At 31.9% G+C, this 22,550-nt stretch overlaps 1 protein-coding gene across 1 annotated transcript in view; it reads left to right on the top strand.

Moving 5' to 3' along the window:
• The first annotated feature begins 5,135 nt into the window (after positions 1-5,135).
• LOC118197079 (uncharacterized) overlaps positions 5,136-22,550 on the top strand; it is a 305,624-nt gene continuing 288,209 nt past the window's right edge. The window contains exon 1 of the mRNA XM_085814603.1: positions 5,136-5,412. Within this exon, the coding sequence (XP_085670729.1) occupies positions 5,324-5,412 (89 nt within the window). The 5' untranslated portion in view covers positions 5,136-5,323. The remainder of the gene's footprint in view (positions 5,413-22,550) is intronic.

Genomic DNA, 22,550 nt, shown 5'->3' with positions numbered 1-22,550 from the left:
TCTGAAAAAAAAAAAAAAAAAAAAAAAAAAAAAAGACAGTACCTAGAGCCATTAAATTTTAAATAATATTGTCCTCTATTCGAATATGTGGGCCTTTGAAGCTCGAATTTTATATTTCATATTTTGTAAAACTTCAATGAATTTTTGAGTAACAGACTCAACAATTTGAAAACGAGCAGTGGCAACTCTGTACGGAATAAAAAAAAAAAATTATTTCTAGCGCCGAGAGATTGTCTTTCTAAAGATATGCTATTTATAAATACTTTGTGATTTTGCTTTTGAATTCAAGTTATGTCACTTAAGTGAGAAAAACGTGATATCTAATAAATTAAGTTAACATTAATAATAACATTAACACAAAACATTAACAATAATGTTTGTACGTGGCGTCTACCAATCTTGTGTTGCACTAACTCCTTTTAGCTTTATTGTTAAGCGCCAGTTTCTTTGTACTAACGCCATATACAATTACACAACAACAACAACAAAAAAAAAAAAAAAAAAAAAAAAAAAAAAAAAATCTGAAATTTTTCAGATTTTAAATTACGTCCAAAGGGGCGTTTTTTTAACGTTTTGAGTGTTACCTTTATTTATTAAATATCATGTTCTTTGCACTTAAACCACAAAATTCAGTTCAAGAGCAATATCGCAAAATAATGTTAAATTAAGCATATCTTTAGAATTTCCGATATACACAGTCTCGCGAGCTGGAGATAAAAGTATTTTTTTTCTATATAACGTTGCCATTTCTCGCATTTAAAGCATTGAGTTTGTATATCAAAAATTCGTTAAAGTTTTACAAAATATAAAATCTATAATAAAACAAATTCCAAATTTGGGATTTCAGATGCCCATATTCGCAGTAGGATTTCGTCATTCAAAATTCGATGGCTCTATGTACCATTGTTTTATCACAATGCGATAAATAGACAATCATTTATGCAGATTTTTCATTATTTAATTTCTTCAAATATAATGCAGGACTCTAACATTTTGTGGCAACAGTTTGAAAAGTGAACCGACGTTTATGAGTCCGACGCAAAATGCCAAAACGAAAGCAATAGTCCTCCGGGACTGAAATCCCTTTGGACTAATAAATAAATTTAAAAAAAAATTAAAAGAAGAATAGCAATATATTTAAAATTCCTGATGCAGCATTAGGTGTTGGTATACATTTTTCTGGTTTTTTTCAATCTTTCCTCAGTCAATGTTCAGTTTTCGTAGTAAGATGGCCGAGCGGTAAAAACGCTAGACACTGGTAGTTCGGTCCGAGGTTCAAATCCCGCGAATGGGCTGGCTGCATGGGCGTTTTCGTGGTTTTCCCCATGTGTAACGTGCATACGAGCCAGTTTGCCCTAGAAAGTCCTCCACGAAGGCATCCCTCCCTTTAGGCAGATTACCCTCGTGTGCTTTGCCGTAATTGAATAATCCCAATCACTTAATAAGATGGCTACATTTTGTTTTCTCTTTTTGTTATTAACGTTTTCTATGTTAACTTTATTTATTAAATATCCCGTTTTCATTCTTACGCCATAGAAAATTGAATTCAATGGCAAAAACAGTATATCTTTATAATTCCAGATAGATAGTCTCGTGTGCTGGAAATAAAATGTGTTATTTCGAACAGTACTGCCACTGCTCGTTTTCAAATCGTTGACTTTGTTAATCAAAATTTTATTAAAGGTTTAAAAAATATGAAATATGTAATCCTCCAGGTCCCCACGTTTGGGTGGAGGACTACTTTTTTCAAAATTTGAAGTCTCTAGGTACCGTCGTTTTCTTCACAGTGCGAGGAACACACAGATTCTTAATCATTTAATTTCTTTAGAAATAATACAGTGTGATAAAATTTGATAGTTAACAATTTGAAAAATGATTCGCCATTTTGAGACTAACAGCGGCTTGTGGGATTAAAAAATAATTCTGAAAGTTACGAAATCCAGCTTTTTATACTTTGTCCCGAACCTTATTCTTAGATTCAAAGAAATTTTGTACTCATAATACAAAATAAAATGCAAAAAGTGTGTCTCTCGAATGACAAAAGTTGACTGAGATATTACAGTTTAAAGCTGGAGATCATATTTAGGGACCAATATATTTCAATAAATATATTAGGTGTTTCAAGTAAATATTCTATGCAAATCGTCATAAAAAGACTGATCAATAAAAATTAAAAAAATAAAAAAATAAATGTCTTATTTACAGAGCTTTACAGAATTCGTTTTCTAGAATATGTTAGCACGCTTCAGTATCGGAACGCAGTGAACTCATTATTTTTAGGAACTGAAAAATTAAAATTTTATTTTTGATAATAATTCCAAAGTAAGCAAACTGCATGAAATATCAATAGCGTAGTTTAGCTTTTGAAAGCTTATAAATTTCTTGTATGAAGAATTTTTCGGCATACCAGCTGTAACAAAATTACAAATTAAATAATGTTACAAGATAGTATTGAACAGATAGTAAGTTACAAGATAGTAAGATAGTATAGAATAGTATTAATGGATAAAAAAAAATCGACAATGAATTATTCTAAATTATTCATTAACCGATTCCTCAAAGACAATATGACATATTGACATCAAATACTAAATGATGTCATATACCACAATTTTGAAATTAAATGTCTCGGTTAACTGTTGTGGTACAGAAGTCAAACACTTTGTGTTTTATTTTTTATAACGAATATAATATTTTCGTAAATATAAGTGTTAACATATTAAAAGTTAGATTGCTTAATTTTTGCAAAACTGATTATTTTAAATTTAAAGATGCCAAAGCATGAATGTTTGTGTCATTTAAAATAGTTCTGTAACTAAAAGTGTATGTGTATAAAAACAGATTGTGAAAATAATGGCTGTATAATAACTTTTGTGTATACCGTGTGTATTATTTTTGTTGTAAAACTTTTTCCCTTTGGAGGACTTTCATAGTTTCAAGGAGGGGGAAATAACAATCAGCAATTTACGTAGTTGTCTCTTTAGTTTTAGTTACAAGGTATTTCTCCCGCCTTCCTATCGTGCCTTCGTGGTGTAGGGGTTCTGCACGTTGGGCCGGTATTCCACCAGAGGTCCGTGGTTCGATTCCCGGCGAAGGCGTTGTTAATTTTTCATCTCTCCGGCTTTTCCAAAAATACCTAATGTCTCTACAGTGGCGCCCGAACTAAAAGGGTTGTGGATGATGACTCTCCAGACCCAGGATTTGGCGATTGGGTCCCCTAAAAACCCCAGTCACCCTTTAAAAAGGGGAATATATAAAGTATTTCTCCCGCCTTCCTGGTGTAGTGCTTCTGCACACTTGGCTGGTATTCCAGAGGTCCGTGGTTCGATTCCCGGCGAAGGCGTTGTTATTTTTTCTTCTCTCTCCGGCTTTTCCGAAAATACCTAATGTCTCTACATAGTTTATGAATATAAAAAAACTACTTTTATTCAAGTTTTTGTTGTTTAATTTATAGGGGACGTGAGAAAATAATCTGAATCTAAAAAAAACTATATATATATATATATATTTCAAGTTTGGAAATTCTTTATATGTATTTTTCAAGTTTGGAAATTCTTTATATGTATTTTTCAAGTTTGGAAATTCTTTATGTGTATTTTTTAAGTTTGGAAAGGCGAGGGGGAGGAATCTTCTAGCAATGCTAAAAAGTGGTGCACTGGGCAAGAAAGATTGAAAACTAAGCAAAATAAATACTGAAAAGTAAACCTTCTCTTCTTTGATACCGGTTTTCGGGAAAACCATACATTTGCTGAAAAACGGTGACATCTTAGAAGCAGAGGACAAGTGTTTAGGAGCTATAGAACCCACAAAGTATACAAAGTATCATTGAAGTAAGTATAGACGGACAAGTTTCCGTAATGGCGTCTCTATTTCTTGTATGTTCATGCATTGTCTGCTTCCGAAGTACCTGATGGTAAAGTCCTACAAAACGAAGTTGTACTTGAATTTACGGGAAAGATCCAGCCTCTAGATATTCATTTTTTTTAGACAAAAATCTTTTGTTCGTTACATAACGGGCACAATCATTATCGAGACACAGGAGCATATCTGGCATCGTGATATTTTTATGGCCCTGCAGTCCTTTTTAAGCAAGTCAGCGCTCCTCGTTTTAAGAACTTCATTAAGTATACTTTTTATGAGGGCAGATACTTGGACGACGAACCTGGAATGTGGATTGCGCCAATGGATTACTGCTTCGATTCATTGACACATAACGAGTGTGCAAAGAGTGAGGCTATCGCTTTTGTAAAATGTGCCCATTATAAACTGTCTTTCTGCCTGTCTCACTGTTTATTTGATTACTTGCACATTGATTGTCTTGTACATCATTGCACATCATTGACATCTTGTAATAGATTTTGTTAGAAGTCCATAACAAGTCACATTTTCAACATCCCAACGTATAATGTTTCTTTTCAAAGGGTCGTATCTTCCTTTATATTAAAATCCCCACCTTCTTACCATATTAAGTTCATATAAACACGTGAAACGAGCATTTTAGCGACATTTGGTGTCATGTTTGCATCACTTTTCTGATTCTTTGTGGGCCCTGTAGCTTCTAAACGCTTGTCCCTCAGCTCGTAAGATTTCACAGTTATTCTATTTGTGACACAAGCTTTCAGAAAATATATGGTTGGAAAACCGGTATCAAAGGAGAGAAGGTTTACTTATGAGAATTTTCCTAACGAATCTCTAGCACTGGTTCAGTTAGTTCGGTAAAATCATTAAGAATGTCATAATTTTTGAGTGAGTAAGTGTTTTGTTATTTTTAAAATTTGGTAGAGAACATATTAACCCCGTGATGTAAATAACGGTTTAATTAATTTAACCCCGTTATGTAAAGAGGTTAAATTTTGGTAGAGAACAAGTGTTGAATTAATCGAAATAAATATCTATCGTCATGCGTTAAACTTAAAAAAAAAAAAAAAAAGTTTTCTAATCTCAGAGTGGCAGCAGACAAGTGTCGTCATCGTATTTATTAAGCTTTTGTTTCTAATCTTTATTGGTAAGATAAACCCTTTCTTTTACAAGAGAGCTTGGCGAGTGTTCGAGCAATATTGAAATTTGGCGAGCGAAAATGGAGTTATTTTGGCAGACTTGGCGAAGGCGGTGAGTGGTTTAAACCGGCAACCATGTCACCGCAGTCGCACTTCTGCCGATCGTCCCGAGCGGCAATCGAAACGCGTTGATATTCGCCGTTCTAAAGCCGGTTGTTTTGCTTTTTCAGTGTGCGCGTGTCGGAGCTGAGTGTGTGCTCTTCCGGTGGAATTTGTTTACCTTTTCTTTCTTGTTTGGAATTAAAGAAATTTTTCTCCTTTTCGCCATGACGGAGAATTTAACCAAACTACCTGTGAAAAGCATTTTGAGAAAGAGTTCGCTCACTTTTATCGAGCACGATGATTCTGAAATACAGTAAGTGCTTTTTGAAATTTTTTCAAGTAGAATTTTAAAATACTTTCTGGCATCCAAAAGAATGTAACACACAATTTATCAAAAACACCTTTTTTAGAAAAAAAAAAAAAAAAAAGTACATTCATAAATATTTTTACATAAATTATGCAAAATATTGCAACGACATTCTTTTCCAAATCGTATTTATAATTGAAAACTCATAGCTTAATGTTTTTTTGGCTAAAGAAAATTAAAAAAAAATCTCTGAATTGAGAATTAATTTTTTGCAAATTGGAAACATATTCTATATTATAAATAAATTTAATATATTTTATTCTGTACGCAATATTGCTGAGTATAAAAGATATTTGAGTTTAACCTAGATAATGATTTGAAAATGCATAAAATACAGAGGAATTCGAAAGCTTGATTAATTATTATTGGTATTACTTATAGCAAAATAATGCACTGAGTTAAAAAGGTAAATCTGTTTCCGATAATTTAAAATCTATTTGCTTGTACTAAATATATTTACGTAATTATTTACACTAAGCACTTTTACTAGTGGCTATGTTGGCTTCTTCCAAAATGTAGTTTTCAACACTTCAAGAAAATCTGAATCATAATCGTTAAAAGATTATACATTACGTCTAAGCAAGACCAAGTCTATAACATGTTTTTTTAATGCTGTAAATGATTTCATTATCTTTTTAAAAGCAGCTTTAAAATATTCCTTATCAATCATGCACGGAACAAATGTGAATGTTCTTCCATTCATCTTTTGTTTCATTTTTATTGTGTTCTAAAACAGTAAAGCTCAGTAACAGTTATCGTTTGATTAAAATATTTTTGTGTTTTACCAAACTAAAATTGTAGAAGGTTCCAAGTAATTTATTAAGAATTCAGTTTTATGTGACCAAACCACATTTTTTTTTACACTTGTAACGGCATAAAATGCAAATAATTAATTTAGAAGGAACTCACAAATATTTTAATAATTATAAGTGCTCAGTATGCATATTATTGTATTATTTTTTGTGGCAACAGCATTCATACTGGATTTCTTTTTAGAAGCCAATGTTTTGTTTTTAAGAGAAGAATAGCTTTAGTATTAGAGTTGAAAAATTAAGGATTTGGTGTTAATATGGTATTATTTGTAGTTCAATAAAAAATTGTTAAGGTACTAAGTCTTTATCTAGATTTTATTGCGTTGCCTCGGCTAAGAACCAACAGATTATTTGAATAAATTTTAGCATATAGTAAACTATTAAAGATGGTTATGTTTTGCATAAATATGTTTAGCAACTAACTAACCAACTAGATTTCTGTTATAATCTTCCCATGCCTAACTAAAAATTTTCAAGGATAGTATAATAATATAGTTTCTTATTATAATATTTTCTTTATTTTTATTTTTGTACAGCATTTACTGCTTATAAAAATTTTTCACAAAAATCTATTACATTACCTACTTGCGCCAAAATACTTCCATTCATAGAATAATTTAAAGTTGAAGCATTATAATGAGTACATATACATATATAGCACGTAATGTCTCTTCTTCATGGAAAGCAGGGTTAAAAATACAAAAAATTTGGAAATAATGAGTGGTCTTTTGAATTTACCCTAGCATTGGACATAAGAGCAGCTATATTCGTGCCGCCAGAACACACGAAAGAAAATCTTCAATACAGAGATTACGCAATTCACTTTTTCTGCTCACCGGATACATTTAGTATTTGGTTCCTAGCATTTTGTTCTGTTATGAAATATGTATTTACCTCTGAAATATGAATTTTTTTTTTATTAAAAGAAACACAACAAGTTCCCCATGTACCACATAGTATCACATGGGGCTTACAGAAGTAAGTAAGAAACACAATAGAAACTAAACATAAGAGAAAATTGAAATAAAATTAAGGATGATTGCACAGTTTTACAGTGAATTGACAAAAAGTGTTAAAAGCACTTCTCTCGGAAATAAATTGGTAAAACTCTGGAGGCCAGTTAATATTAAAATTTTTCAGTCCCAGTTTCAAGACTTTTCTTTCGCTCTCATATTTAGGACATAGAAGAAGCACATGTTCTACATTCTCCTCGCCGCCGAGGACACAGTCACAGACAGACTCAGGACTCAACTTAAATCTGTTCAAATAACTTTTAAAATTCCCATGTCCAGTAAGAAACTGGGTTAATTTATAATTTGTGAAGAAATGATGACACGAAAATCTGATTTTAATAGAAGGGAAAAATCTTCTAGTTAAACTCCCTTTATTTGAATTAATGAATTCGTGATTCCACGACTCCACAATGCTTTCATACATGACCTTCTTATAGAAGGAAGACTGCGACTAAGCGGGAAAGTGTCAATTTCCCGCTTAGTCGCAGTCTTAGCAAGGAAATCGGCTCGTTCGTTCCCAACAACACCTGTATGACCACGAACAAATGAAAATGAAACCGAAATATTTTTATCCTTTAGATTTTTCAGTTCTTTTTGAATCTCGATAATGATATCATTAGAAGAAGAAATACATTTTAAGATCTCCAAGGATGAAAGGGAATCAGTACAAATGAGATAGTCTGAAACAGTACTGTTTTGTTTATAGACCCATTTGACGGCGAAGTTTAAGCACAAAAGTTCAGCTATGAAAACGGTACATTCATCTCTGATTCTAAATTGAAAGTGCTCAAATTCAAGACCATTTTTGAAGACAACAAATGCGAGACGATCAATTTTGCTGCCATCAGTATAGCAAGTTACAGGCGATTCAGTTACGATTTTATTGCTAAACTGAATAAAATTAACAGCATTTCTTTCTGAAGGATGAGGGAGATCAGATAGAGGTAATATACAATCATACTGAGAGACAGTAGAAGCAGAAATATTTTCCTTATAAGCAGTAGAATGAAGAATGGCAATGTCAATTGGAGGAAAGCCAGAAATTGCATAATATGAATGAGTATATATGAATGAGTGAGTAAATATGAATGAGTAAATATGAATGAGTGAGAAAAAAAACTGCAGATGGCTGCTTTCTATTCTCATTATTTAATTCAATGTTATTTTTCTTCATCTCTTTAATTAATCCGGTTTTATGTGAAGTAAAGTTTTACTAAAAGGGATTTTGCTTACACCACACTCCAAAAATCTTCATGAGGTCTTTATTTTTGCATCCGCCGGTCGTAGACATGTACCTCCAAATATAAAAATGCTTTAAATGACGTAAATATTCTTATTTTGGAGTTTAAACATTAAAAAAAAAGTCAATTTTTTAAAAAATTACGAAATCTAATTCTTAAATGCAGTCCCTCAGTACGTGCAGCATTAAAGGTGATTGATATTTTTAAATTTAGCTGATTTTGCCACCTTTATCGAATTCCTTTAAGGGATCGGATAAAAATGCATCAGAATAATTACAGATCGATATTTTCCTTTTAATGTCATTCATTTTTTGGGATTTGCCAGCGCGTAACATTCTTTGATTTATAACTTTGTGATGTATAGCATACTGAAAGCATTCTCATGCAGGTAATTTATAAATTTTCAAACACTAAAAACACGTTAATGTTCTCAGGCAATTTTTGTTTCTTTAGAATCATAATCTAATACTTATAGAAAGATTCATTAAACTTCTAGAAATGTTTTTCTTCATCATTTTATGCTGTACGAGTTGCAGTGAGTCAATACTAAATTCTATTTTTATTTTCTTAAACATGACTTCTATAATGTATGCATACATACATACATATATATATAATTTTGATCAACAGTCGGCATGGAAATGCTCGTTACTTAATCTGTCAACATCAGAAATCTTTTTCTAGACTGACATATATATATTTTCAGTGAAATGAAAATGCATATGAACCCTAAACATAACATGATCTCATATAATAAAATTAAATATAACAATAAATTTTAGTGTTACGGGAGTCAAAATGTTTTGTGTTTTATTTTTCAGAATTACTAGAAGCATTTACTAAACACAACTGTACGGACAATGGGTCATGTAAAGCGTTAAATTTCGTAATTTTTACAAATGGATTTTTGAAATTTAAAAATGCCAAAATATGAACGTATTCCTTATTTAAGTGACTTTTTATAATTGGAAGTATTTGTCTATGACCAACGTTTGTGAAAACAAAAGCCACTTAAGGACCTTTATGGTGAACATCATGTATAACTTAGTCAACAGTTCTACCCACACATGTATATCGATTGTACCCGCTGTTTATTTATAAGTGTTAAATCAGGTTTAGTTTCAGCAAAACCTCAAAATATATTTCAAAATTCATTAAATTCGTTTCGCTGCTAAGAGAAATTATATTTTTAGAGACGTGTGGCTAAATATCTGCCATTAAGTTATTGAGCACTAAATAATCTTATTAGCTAGGAAAATTTAAAAAACAGAGCTATTGAGAAGTATAAATTTACTTTTGACACTCAAAATTTATATCTTTTGTCAACACTCTTAAAACATCTGTGGTGGAAATTAATAAAGGAGTTATTAAAGAATATGTGGACGGACAGGATTATTAACTCCGATGGAAAATGTTACGCTCTGCTGGGCTGAAATCGTTTGCTTATTGTTTAAATTCAATGGCTAAGATTTCATATTTAAAGGCAGTTCATTGTATTAAAATTTGTCAGCGTAAACTAGTCATATTTGTATGTCTTATGACCTCATCTCATGCATTTTTCTAATTGGATTTTTTTTCATCTTCCTTAATAAAAGTAAATTTTAGACAATGAGCTGTAAATACTTAAGTATTAATCCATACTGACAATATCAGTGTATTCCAGATCTTGATAAATTGCGAATAAATATCTGCTTCCTTATTTCTGCCTATAGCCTCAAACTTTTTCATTGCTTCTTAAGCAAATGTTCGATCTTGCTCTGTTAGCATTTTTATGCTTCGCACTTATCATGTTCTTCGATGATCTTTGGTATTTGCTAAATAACGAAACGAAAATTATCAACTTCTTCGAAATCACGGAATGGTTTCAAAAGGTTTCTAATGCCCACGCAATGAAATTGTACACCTGTGAAAAGAATGTGTGCCAAAAAGTGTTGAGAAGGTCACACACACGATAAGAAGAAAAGCAGGAAATTGGGTTGAAGAAAACAGAATTCCATTTGCATGATTTACGTGTGGCGAATAAAACTGTCACACAATAGCATAACTATCTTTGAAAAGAGTGCGTTGCCGAGAAATAGTGAATCCTGAATGGGCAGCTGAAGTTTCCAGTATCCAAAAGGCCGCCAAAATGATCTTGGGATCAAATGCAGTTGATAATATGAAGATACTGGCATAGCGTTTTCCAAGAAAAACTTAAAATGTAATTTAAATTTTAAAACATTTGGTGAGATGTTCGTGTACCTTTAGTTAGTTGCTTTTTGTTGAAATTCTGATTAAGTATGCTGAAATATGTTTAAAGGCAATAGATATTATTAATTCACGTGACTTAACAACTTCAGGAAATAAACTTTTCATTATTAGAACCGTTTCGTAATACAATGTACTGTCACTTATCCGGATGCAGATTATACACGAGCACGTGTTCAGTGTTTTGCGTAGAAGTGTGTAGACAGCGAACGCCGAGCGTGGAGAAAGATTCTTCGTCGGAAATTTACCTAATTGTAAAGAATTCGAGGTGAGTGAAGTTGTATGACAAAAAATTGAAAAGGTGGATCTAAAAAACATCGAGGAATCATAAGATGACGATTCGATTGAGCCCGACTTTCAGTGCTTGAGTCATGTTGATATCGTTTCAAATGTCACAAGAACAGAAGAGACAGGGTGTAATACTGAAACAGAAGCAAAGAAAATACTGACAACTGGGCTTAGTCCCCTGTCAGCAATGACTTTTGATGAAATTCTATTGGACCTCGTCGACAAAAGGGGATTCAAATAAAATAGCACTCAAAAAAAAAAAAAAAATGTTTCAGATTTTAAATTACGTCCAAAGGCGCGTTTTTTTAACGTTTTGTGTGTTACATTTATTTATTAAATATTACGTTCTTCTCACTTAAACCATAAAATTCAGTTCAACGGCAATATCGAAAAATAATTTTAAAATGAGCCTATCTTTAGCATTTGCGATACACAGTTCCGCGAGCGCTGGAGATAAAAAGATCCTTCCCCCCCCTATACAGTGTTGCCGTTGCTCGCTTTGAAATCCTTGAGTTTGTTAATCAAAAATTCGTTAAAGTTTTACAAAATATGAAATCGATAATAAAACAAATTCCAAATTTGGTGTTCCACTTGCCCATATTCGTAGGAGAATTACGTCATTCAAAATTCGATGGCTCTATGTATCGTTGTTTTGTCACAATGCGAGAAACATACATACATTTACGCAGATTTTTCATTATTTAATTTCTTTAAATTTAATACAGGACTCTAATATTTGGTAGCAACAATTTGAAAAGGGAATCGGTCATTCATAGTGAACCAACGCAAAATGCCAAAACGAAAAAAATATTCCTTCAGGGAAAATTGCCCATTTAGACTAAAACGTAACTTTTACTTACGTTTGTCAAATGGCAAAACTCCTGAAAATTAATTGGGCACAAAACGTTTAAGATAAATTAAACATCGCATGTTTCTTGCAATGGCAGTACTCTGAAAATTAATTACTCATACGCGAGACGCTGAAAATAAATTAAATCGTTCATGTTCGCACAATAGCAAAACTTGCCAAGTCAAGTGAATGGTAGCGTAGCATAACAAAGCAGGTCCAGAAAGTTGAGAACCAATCCGCTAATGAAGTTTCTAATATCAAAAATCTGAAAAGAAAGAACTTCATTAACAAAATTTCTGACATCAAAATTAAGTGCACTGGTACCCGACAAGACTATTGGTTGCTGACAACCTACAGGGTAATTTTCACTTTGGAACAACACAAATGTCACCAATATATGTCAGAAGATGTAAGAATATGCAGCATATTGAGATGGTTTCAGTTAAAATTAAATTAAAGGAAATCGATGCTAGTCAAATCATCTGTTGGCCCTGTTAATTTATAAGTGATGTCAGAGTCTATGTTAATTTATAAGTGAGGTCAATTTATAAGTGAATTTTTTTACCACTGTAGGACAATACAGTGAATTTACATGATAGATATTTACATTAAAATTAAATGAAAGCACACCATCAAAACTGCTGTGATCATAATGCCCGTCAAAGTCCCTGTTGCTCTACAGGTCAATGATCATTTGGGCTCAATACATTAGTTACTAATGCAAGATGGCACAGTATGTTTAGAGCCATTAGAACCGGAGTCTATTAGTTCCATTAGTGAACTAATGAACCGATTGACGAAACTTAACTTGGGTTTTTCATGTCTCAAAAGTGCGACTTAAGATATATATAAGATTTATATATACTTTTGTTCTAGCATAGATATTTTGATATAAAATCGGACTTTTTCTGATATGATGTATTACTTTTTTTTCCATATTTCGATTCTACGACACAAATTATGCCAAACTGCCACATTTTATAAAAATAGCGCAGATTATTTTAAAAAAATTAGCTCTCAGAATTTTGCTTCTCGTTAATTGAATTTGGTATGTATTTATTACTATCTTTTTTTTTTTTTTTTTTCTTTTTTCATGAAACATACTTAATTTTATCTTTCGCAGCTCAAAATTTAAATTCAGTTCAAATAAAATTCGCAGATATTTTCTGATTTGTTTTTAAAATTTGTATTTTTTAGTAATTTTTTATAAATTTTTCAAAAAAATGTTTGAACTATCACTGATAAAATTTTTACCATCACCTTCAAATATATGTATTTTTAAGCACAATTTTTAAGCACTGTAAAAAATTAATTTTTTTTTATACGAAGCTTCAGAAGCTATAAGTGAATTTATGCAAAATTTATACAATGGCACGTTTTGAAATTTGGCATAATTGTTACAAGCGATGATAACACCAAATGTGACATACGTACTTTGTTAAAATTATTTGAAAGAATGAACGAAGCAACTTTTCTTCCCTTCTTGCACAATGAAAGGAAAAGTAAAATAGGTTATCGTTAATTAAGAATTTCGCCAATCGAATAATTTTTGGCGCACACGGAAAAAAGTGCGCCAACATAAATTTTTAAATTTCTCGGTATGTTTCTTTCAAAGTTTTACGAAATTTAATATTTAGGAATAATTTAAGTAATATTTAGGAATAATTTAAGTCGTAGAATCGAAATATGAAAAAAAAAAATAGATGTGTCATTTCAGAAAAAGTCCGGTTTTTTGTTAAAGTACCTACTTTAGAACAAAGCTATATGTAAGTGTAATATATATCCTAAGTCGAGCTTCCAGGGCATGGAAAACGCAAATTAAATTTTGTCCGTCGGCCGAGTATAACTGGAGATATAAGACTGTCTTTCTTTCTGCGCAAAGTGTACACCTTTGAAATGAAGAAACCAAATTTATAGAGAAATTTATTAACACATGACATTTTTAAATGCCTCACGTTGAAAAAACTTACAGTTGTTACATATATAAATATACATGGTTTTTTAATCTACGCAGTCACTAACAATCTAGAAATAGATTCGAAAGTGTATTAGCTACTTGAATATTGAACGATTTAAAACAACTGAACCAAGTATGTGCATTTTGTTCTTATTTTCTGCTTAATATGCAGCTTGTCCGTAATTCTATCAGCACTCACATTGATACAATCTCTTAAAATGAAATGAATGTTTATTTCATTTAAACATAATTTAACTCTTTAGAACTGAGATAAATATTCATTACTTGCTTTTGCATTTAGAAGCTTGTAACATATCCATGTTACAAGTATTTTAATTGTTTTATCACTGAATAATCAGAACTAAGGGAGTTAGACTTAAGTTTTCCCAAAACGAATATTGACGTTCCCGAAATTCCCGTAAAGTACGCTCTTAAGCTGGTCTATACGTGCGTCACATGACACTTGGGGGAACCATAACGATGAGGGCCATTTAGATTCTGGGCTACCGAGGCAAAAATACCGCTTATTGGCACCGAAATTCAAGCAAATGAAAATGGATTTTACTATGCAAAATTTGCATTAATCGATATGTATTTCTAGTTTCAGTTTTAAACCATTAATCGTGACCGTAACGTGTCAGTTTTGACCTTGTTCGGGCGCTTAGGCAATGAGCACTGGAGTGTATCGTTTTATATCCTAGAGAGGAGAACTCCGGGAACTATTATTAACAGCGGACTCTTGTTGTCATTAGTGCAAATATACTCGGTTACTATCTAGATAGACGTCGAGAGCTGGCAGTTAAGCTTCATAAACGGAGCATTCAAGAATGAAAGTAATTTAAGTTTAGAAAATGGGTCAAATAAGTAATTAATTGAAGTAAGACACACATGAATCTGAAGGCATGGTCAACCTTGAACTTGATAATCCTCAATAATAGTTTATCATTGTGACGCAAAGGTGTTGTAGAGAGTCGTAGTTGTAGAATGTTAGAATAATCTATTAAATGAATGTGTCTTTGATATTATACTAATCACACTTTAATTCATTGAAACTTTCATTGAAAAAACTGAAGACTGACAAAAGTCCACAGTATAGTTTTTGGAAATGGATTGTCATCTTTAACGTGGTCACATCAGATCATCCGGAGTTTTGTAAACATTTTACTTGTCGTGTTGAATTTTCTTCTTATTTATTACTTGCGTTCATGGTGCAATTGGAAAGTATATTCGGCTAGCATCGAGAGATCTTGAGCTCGAATTACTTCGAAAAAATATAATATCTGTACAAATGGCGCTCGTGCTTTTAAATGGGTACTTTTCTGTTATCAAAACCGGAACCAGAAATGTATGTATGTATGCATATATCTATAGATGTATGTATTCATGTATGTATGTATATATGTACGTATGCATGTATGTATTCTAGGGCATTTCTTCCGCCTTCCTAGCGTGACTTTGTGGTGTAGTGGTCAGTACGCTGAGCCGGTATTTCAGAGGTCCGTGGTTCGATTCCCGGCGAAGGCGATTGCTAATTTTTTATCTTGCCTGCTTTAAAAAAATACCTAATGTCTCTACAGTGGCGCCCGAACTAAAAAGGTTGTGGATGATGAATCTCCACACCCAGGATTCGGCGATTGGTTCCTCTAAAAACCCCAGTCGCCCTTTAAAAGAGGGAGTGTATAAGGTATTTCTCCCGCCTTCCTAGCGCGCAGCTAGGCCTTCCTAGCTGGGCGGTATTTCAGAGGTCCGTGGTTCGATTCCCGGCGAAGGCGTTGCTAATTTTTCAATCTCCCTTGCTTAAAAAAAATCCCAACGTCTCTACTGTATATATGTATATACGTCTGTATGTATTCATGTATGCATGTAAATATGCACGCACGTATGTATGTATGTATATATGTACATACGATTGTATGTGTTCATATATGCATGTATATATGTACGTACGTGCGTATGTATGTGTGTAGACACACAAATACGGATATCATACACAACACGTGCATTTCTAAATCTGGTCCCGATAACAGAAGAATACTTATTCAGAAGTCAAACAACAAAAATCAGCGTTATATTTACAAAATTTTCACAGGTCTAGTTTCGATGGTTTTACCGAACCACCATCCTCAGCTGCAAAACCGCAAATGAACAAGATAGGAAATAATGATTAGATAAGATAAGAAAGCCTGGACAAAAATCTTATCTTATCTAATCATTATTTCCTATCTTGTTCATTTGCGGTTTTGCAGCTGAGGATGGTGGTTCGGTAAAACCATCGAAACGAGTCCTCTGAAAATTTTGTAAATATAACGCTGATTTTTGTTGTTTGACTTCTGAATTAGTATTTATTCGGCGTGTTATTGTGTCTTAATTATAGAAGAATATTTATTAACTGTGTAGACGGTAATTCGTCACCATCTCATTTTGGTGACTGAATTCTCTCTTCCCCAGTCGCCTTGGGGAAGATTGCACATAATTATATCCCATTTTTACCGCGAGGCTTATTGGTCTAATTAGAAGGCATTTCCGAGTAGCATTAAAAGATTTAGAGTTCGAATCGTGGCGAGGCATCGGTAATTTTTCACATTGTTACAAAAAAAAAAAAAAAAAAAAAAAAAAAAAAAATCACAATCATTCTACAAAATGAATTTAACTGCCCTTTAAAGCTTTTTGGAGTAAAGAAATTCTGTATGAGTGTCCATTGTCTTTTGCAAAATAGCAGTATTTTCATAACACTGCTTATAGCATGCTTTATTCAAGTTATAAAAACCTTCTTATAGATTTGTGTTACAGTGTAGATTCAGGCTCAGACCTTCGCTTGTTTACTTAAATTATAATAACAATAAAATTGGCTTTTAAGGCTTTAAAAATAACAGCGAAGTAAGCTGATAAAAAACTATAAAAAGGAAGAAGAAAGTTAAAAAAAAAATTCCCCTTGTACTTATAGGGATGAAATTTCAATTAAGAAGTATTAATCACGTCACACAATTAATACTGTAACGTGCAGATGTTTGAAACAGAATATAATCACATTGTTCAAGATTAATGAAAACTTAAGGTTTAAGAGATGATAATAATGTGAGCCTAAAAAGAAAATATTGCTTCTGATAATAATATTCCTGCCCTGAATTTAATTAATCGTTAAAAACTTATCTTTAATATTGCCAGTGATACGCCATTTAACTTATATGGAGGAAATGCAAATTTGTTTTTTAAACGTGAGGTATTATAAATCAATGAAATGCAAGTTAAAATTTCTCTGACTATTAACGCTCAATAGACGAATTAATGAGCTCAGGAAAATGTTATCCAGAATTTTATAAGAGTCGTTATATTCTAAGTAAAACAGAGAATTAATTGCGGCATAAAGTAAGAGGTAAGGAAATATTAGCATTGTATAAAATATTACATTTACTAAGTGAATTAACTAAGTGGATTGATATGAAACGAAGTATTAAAAGTAAAATCAAAATTAAACAGTTTCTCTTTAAAATCAACACGAGTAAAGAATTCTCATAAGATAAATAAATAAATTTTTAGCTCAAAGGGGCAATTTGCCCAGAAGGGCTATTAATTTTGTTTTGGCATTTTCCATTGGTTCACTATAAACGGTGTTTCATTTTTGAAATTGTTGCCACTGAACATTAGAGCTCTGCAATATATTTAAAATACTGAGTAATATTCATGAATGTATGTATATTTCTCGCACTGTAAAAAAACAACGGTACTTAGAGAAATCAAATTTTGAATAACGTAGTCCTTCACTCGAATACGGCATCTGGAATCCCAGATTTGGAATTTGTTTTATTATCTATTTCATACTTTGTCAGACATTAAATAATTTTTGATTAAGAAACTCAACGGTTTCAAAGCGAGCAATGGCAAACACTGTACGAAAAACAAGCATTTTTACCTCCATCATATTGTGCATCGACATTTTAAAGATATGCTCTTTTTAAATTATTTTGTGAATCTGCTGTTGAATTAAATTTTGTGAGGTTTAAGTGGGAAGAACATGGTATTTAATAAATAAAGGTTACAAATCGTTAAAAAAGATAAAAAATGAAATTTGAAAGCTTTCAGATCGTAAGTTACGTCCAAAAGGGTGTTTATTTGAACGTTTTGTGTGTTACCTCAGATACTCCCCAGCGGTAAAGTCGCTGAACACTGATAGTTTGACCTGGTTTCGATTCCAGGGGAACGGGATGCAAATTTCACAAGTGCACATTTGTGTAGCCACCGAGAGAGTGGCTGGACCAATGAGCATCCAGTAATATTTCTGTCATGTCACATGACCTTTCGCGTGCTTTAAGATTTAAGCAAGTGGTTGAAAATATTGTGCCACGCAATTTTCTGTACACAATAATTAAAGCATCGTCGAAAATTTTCATTGCGAAGTTAAATCAATTATAGGAAATTATGAAGATTTCACTACCTAGTTGAAAAAAATACACACACATGTTGGATACTTCGCAAAAATATCGATGAGAAATATTACTTATACAATTATAATATTACAAATAATATAATATAATATTATTATTACTTATATATAATAATAATTACTTATACATTATAATATTACTGTATAATAATAATTACTTATACATTATAATATTACAAATATTACTTAATATCTGGTAAATAAGATGAAGAAAGAAATATGTTGTGATAAACATCTGAGCCCAAATGCAATCTTTACATAAAACTATGCGTAAGAGAAAAATATTTACACCATTTATATATGTAAAATAGAAGTCAACACTTTTTATTGCAGTCTATATGAAAAAGATGTTCTATAATAATAACCAATGCAGAATTTTATTCAAAGTGAACTTTGCTAATTTGCATTCGTATACATTTAGTGTGTTAAATTTCGCATTTAATACCTGCTCTTAAATTTACTGTCTACACAAGAAATACTCATCAAACAGAGTGAATTTATCGTATTCACAACAAGTATATTCAATTTATTCACATATAATTTTTAATGTTAACAATGGATATAATCAGATCATATGCATTCTGAATCTTACACTTTAAAATCCAAAAGAATGCAAGCACGGAAATAAGAAAACACTAGATTCATTCATTGTAATACTTTCAGTCACTCTCAGCTCAATTAAAAATATACACTTGAATTATATAATATGCCGTGAACATCAATTCTAATATTAATACATGATAAAACCGCGAAAGTGAAATGGCAGCGATTAATCAAACTCAAAAAACGAAAGCACTACGACATTTTCTACTATTACGTCATATATTTATAACTGCGAAACAAATGTAAATTAAAACGTAAACAACACACGCCTACATGCACGAAGATTTAGCGTCACAAGAGCAATAACAGCTCATTAGTCCATTTTCGAAACCCCTCCTTCAGTGGCTACGCTGATGTGCACTTGTGAAATATGCGAACGAGCTGGCTGTATTCTTCGAAGATTTCTCGATTGCAAATCTTTTTTTTACTTCATCAAAAACACGCCAGGACCCACCAGCGGCCGAGCGGTAAAGTCGCTGAACACCGGTAGTTCGACCTGATTTCGCTTCCAGAGAAACGAGCTAACTGTAAGGGCGTTTTTGTTTTTTCCCCTATATGTAACATGAATACGAGTCAGTTTCCATTATAACGTCTTTCACGAAGGCATCCACGAAGATTATTGTGCTTTGCCATAACCAGTTAATCTAAACTCTGAGTGATAGCAGTTCTGTAATAATGGTTTATGTCTTGGTAACGTTTTGAACGTATTCTGATGCAAAAATGAAAACACTATAGATAATTCTATTGTCAAAATGAAGAGCTTTTTGTCTAAAAGCGTCAGTACTGTTTTTAATTCAATTTACGTATTTGGAACTAAATTTTATCATGAAATTAAGCATTTATCTAAATATTTTAAAACAGTTTTACTATGGCACGAAATCAAAAGCGAATTAAATAGCAATTTATTTATCAATGCATTTTAAGGTATTAACACACGAAATGAAAAAAGACGAATCACATTTGCTGACTAGCATTTCCAATCTGTATTTCATTCAAAAAAATCAAAGTCAATTAGACTTTAATTGAAATGATCGAACAACGCTAAATTAATTACCTCTGTATTCTAAGAGACGAACAGATAGCTTTGAGTTTTCATATTCTTTTATATCATTTTTTTCTCCCTGTTACATTCTTTAAATAACTTCGGTTGAATACAAAAGACATTAATTTATCTATATTATTCTTGTTTGGAGTTTCCATTGTCTCTTGTACGCAATCTAAAGTATTTCCATTGTCTGTTTCTCTTTTAACCCTTTTTTTTCGGTACGTATTCTGAAGAATTGTTTAATTTACCCATACTTACAGAGTAAAGTAATAGTAATATAATAACAATACTAACAAAAAATAATAAGTGGTTTGGTTAGAGAGAAAAAGGAAAAAATAAATCCTAAGAACGTTCAAAATAAATGGGCAATTAAAATGAAAAAAAGATAAAATGGCGCTTATTCCGAACCTGATTAGTTCGCCATTTCCGGTCACAGCTGAATTTATTTATAGTCGTCGTTAAATACAGAATTTTATGAAGGAAAATTTGAATGTGTGGCCATTTATTAAAACAGTGACATTATTTTATTAATGACCTTCGGATTGCTTGAGTAGTTTTGAAATACAATTTTGCATTGATTCAGTTTAAACGTCATCCGCTATAAAAGCATTGTGTCTTTTTTCTTTCGAGTCTGTTGCCACTCGGAAAAATGTAAAATATTTATCTTTCAAATTTAATCTCTTTGATACGCATTATTAAACTAAGCTAATTTAAGAGCAATTAGATGCAGTTGTTAAAAATATTATTATTATTATTATCTACTTTTTAATTTGATTGATTTAAATAAAAATGCATTTAATTCACGATATATCTGATTAAAAACATGAAATATTTCATATGAAATTACGTTACATCGTTTTCACTTTAAATATAAATAAATATGACGTTTCCATATTAGTCTAAATATATATTCATCTAATATCTCATGAAATGTTTTGCTGTTTCACCTGAGCCTTCACTATTGATAACCTCTATGGATAAACCTTACTAAACTCTGAAAGAAGCTTTAAAATCGACACTTTTTCAAGTTTTTTTTTTCTTTCTCCTCCTTTTTTTTAAAATTTTACTCTTTTGAGAGAAAATTAGAATTAATTTACATTTCAGGTCATTATATGGTTTTTAAAATAGAAATATTATTATACAAATGAAACTTGTAAGAATAAATAAAACATTAACTTACCATAGGTTTCGCTGTAAATCTGTAATCCGTTATTAATGGAACATTATTTTACTATAATTTTATTAAGATTTTGATTTTGATGCTGATTGTAGTGCTCCGTAACTCAGAAAGCTCCGTAACCGTGATGCATAGCATACAGGGCTCAAAATATCTTTTAATAATTCTTACCATTATTATTATTTATAATTATTATTAAAGGATTATAAAGCTTAGTACCATCAAAAAGTATCAAAATAGCGTCAAAAGGTGAGTATCGTTTTTAAATGGATAACTTTGATACTCATTAAGGAACTTTTGACTCATTAATGATATATCATTAATCTACTTTTACTATCTGGAATATAAAGGAAAGCTCTTAAAACGTATGGACTGGCAATAGCTTCCTATTTTACTAGGACGAGATTTCCTTCTCATAGTGAAAAGAGCATTACCACTTTCTGATTTTGTTAAAAGTAATTTGAAACCCCGAATTTTATTTCGAAATAACCTTAATAAAGTCATTATAATGAGCAGTAGTCTCAACGTCATTTTTGCAGATAATGGTATGTTCAATATTATGAACACATTATTATTTTTAGAATATAATGGAGAAATAACCAAATAAATGACTATTACAAAGCAAAGCAAGGTTTTTGTTTTGATTATTTTTCTTAGAGTGTATTAATGCACTCTATATTGCTATTGGTTGAACCTTTGTAAAAGTACTTGCTTCGTGGGCGATATGTAAGAATCAGCCCAGATAGTATAGTGGTTAGGGAAGCCTACTGCGGTACCGAAGAGCCTAGGTTCGAATCCCGGAGAAAGCATAGATGTTTGTCAATGTGTAGTGTTTTTGCGGCATGGGGGCACTCTAACTATATGTCGAGCCGAAAGTCCTTTGGTGAGGTTGTAGGTAGGTGAAGATGGGTGAGAGATCCTCGGATCCGTTCCCCTCAGGGTATTCTCCCTCAAAATTGGGGGGATGGACTGAGCGAAGTCGTACTGTCACCTGTATAGTAGTCAAGGCTCTTGCCAACGACAGGCGCAAGCTTGACACGATGACTTCCGTGGTCTTGCTCTGATGGTGCTGTCGGACAAGTGAGATAAGTCACAACACACACAAGAATCATATGACAAGGATTGCTTTGGAAATAACGCAGTTTAGAGAGATGTATTATAAACGCATTATTATTTTTAGAATAGAAGGGGGGAAATAACGAAATTAGTGGATGATACAAAATAAAGCTAAAATTTTGTTTTACATATTTTTATTAGCATGGATTAATAATCTTCTTGATATTTCTGCATTATACAGCGTTATGAATATAATCTTTAAGAAAAAGTGAAAGAAACATGGAACACATCAATAGTGCTGTTTCCGGGAATCATATCACGAATCCTCCAAATCCTGTCTGAACGTACTAACTA

Source organism: Stegodyphus dumicola, chromosome 4, assembly GCF_044657685.1.
Source record: "Stegodyphus dumicola isolate Sdum_Otavi_A_Nest chromosome 4, ASM4465768v1".
NCBI lineage: Eukaryota > Metazoa > Arthropoda > Arachnida > Araneae > Eresidae > Stegodyphus > Stegodyphus dumicola.
The sequence above is the reverse complement of the archived record's forward strand: the minus strand, read 5'-3'. Positions and strand labels throughout refer to the sequence as shown.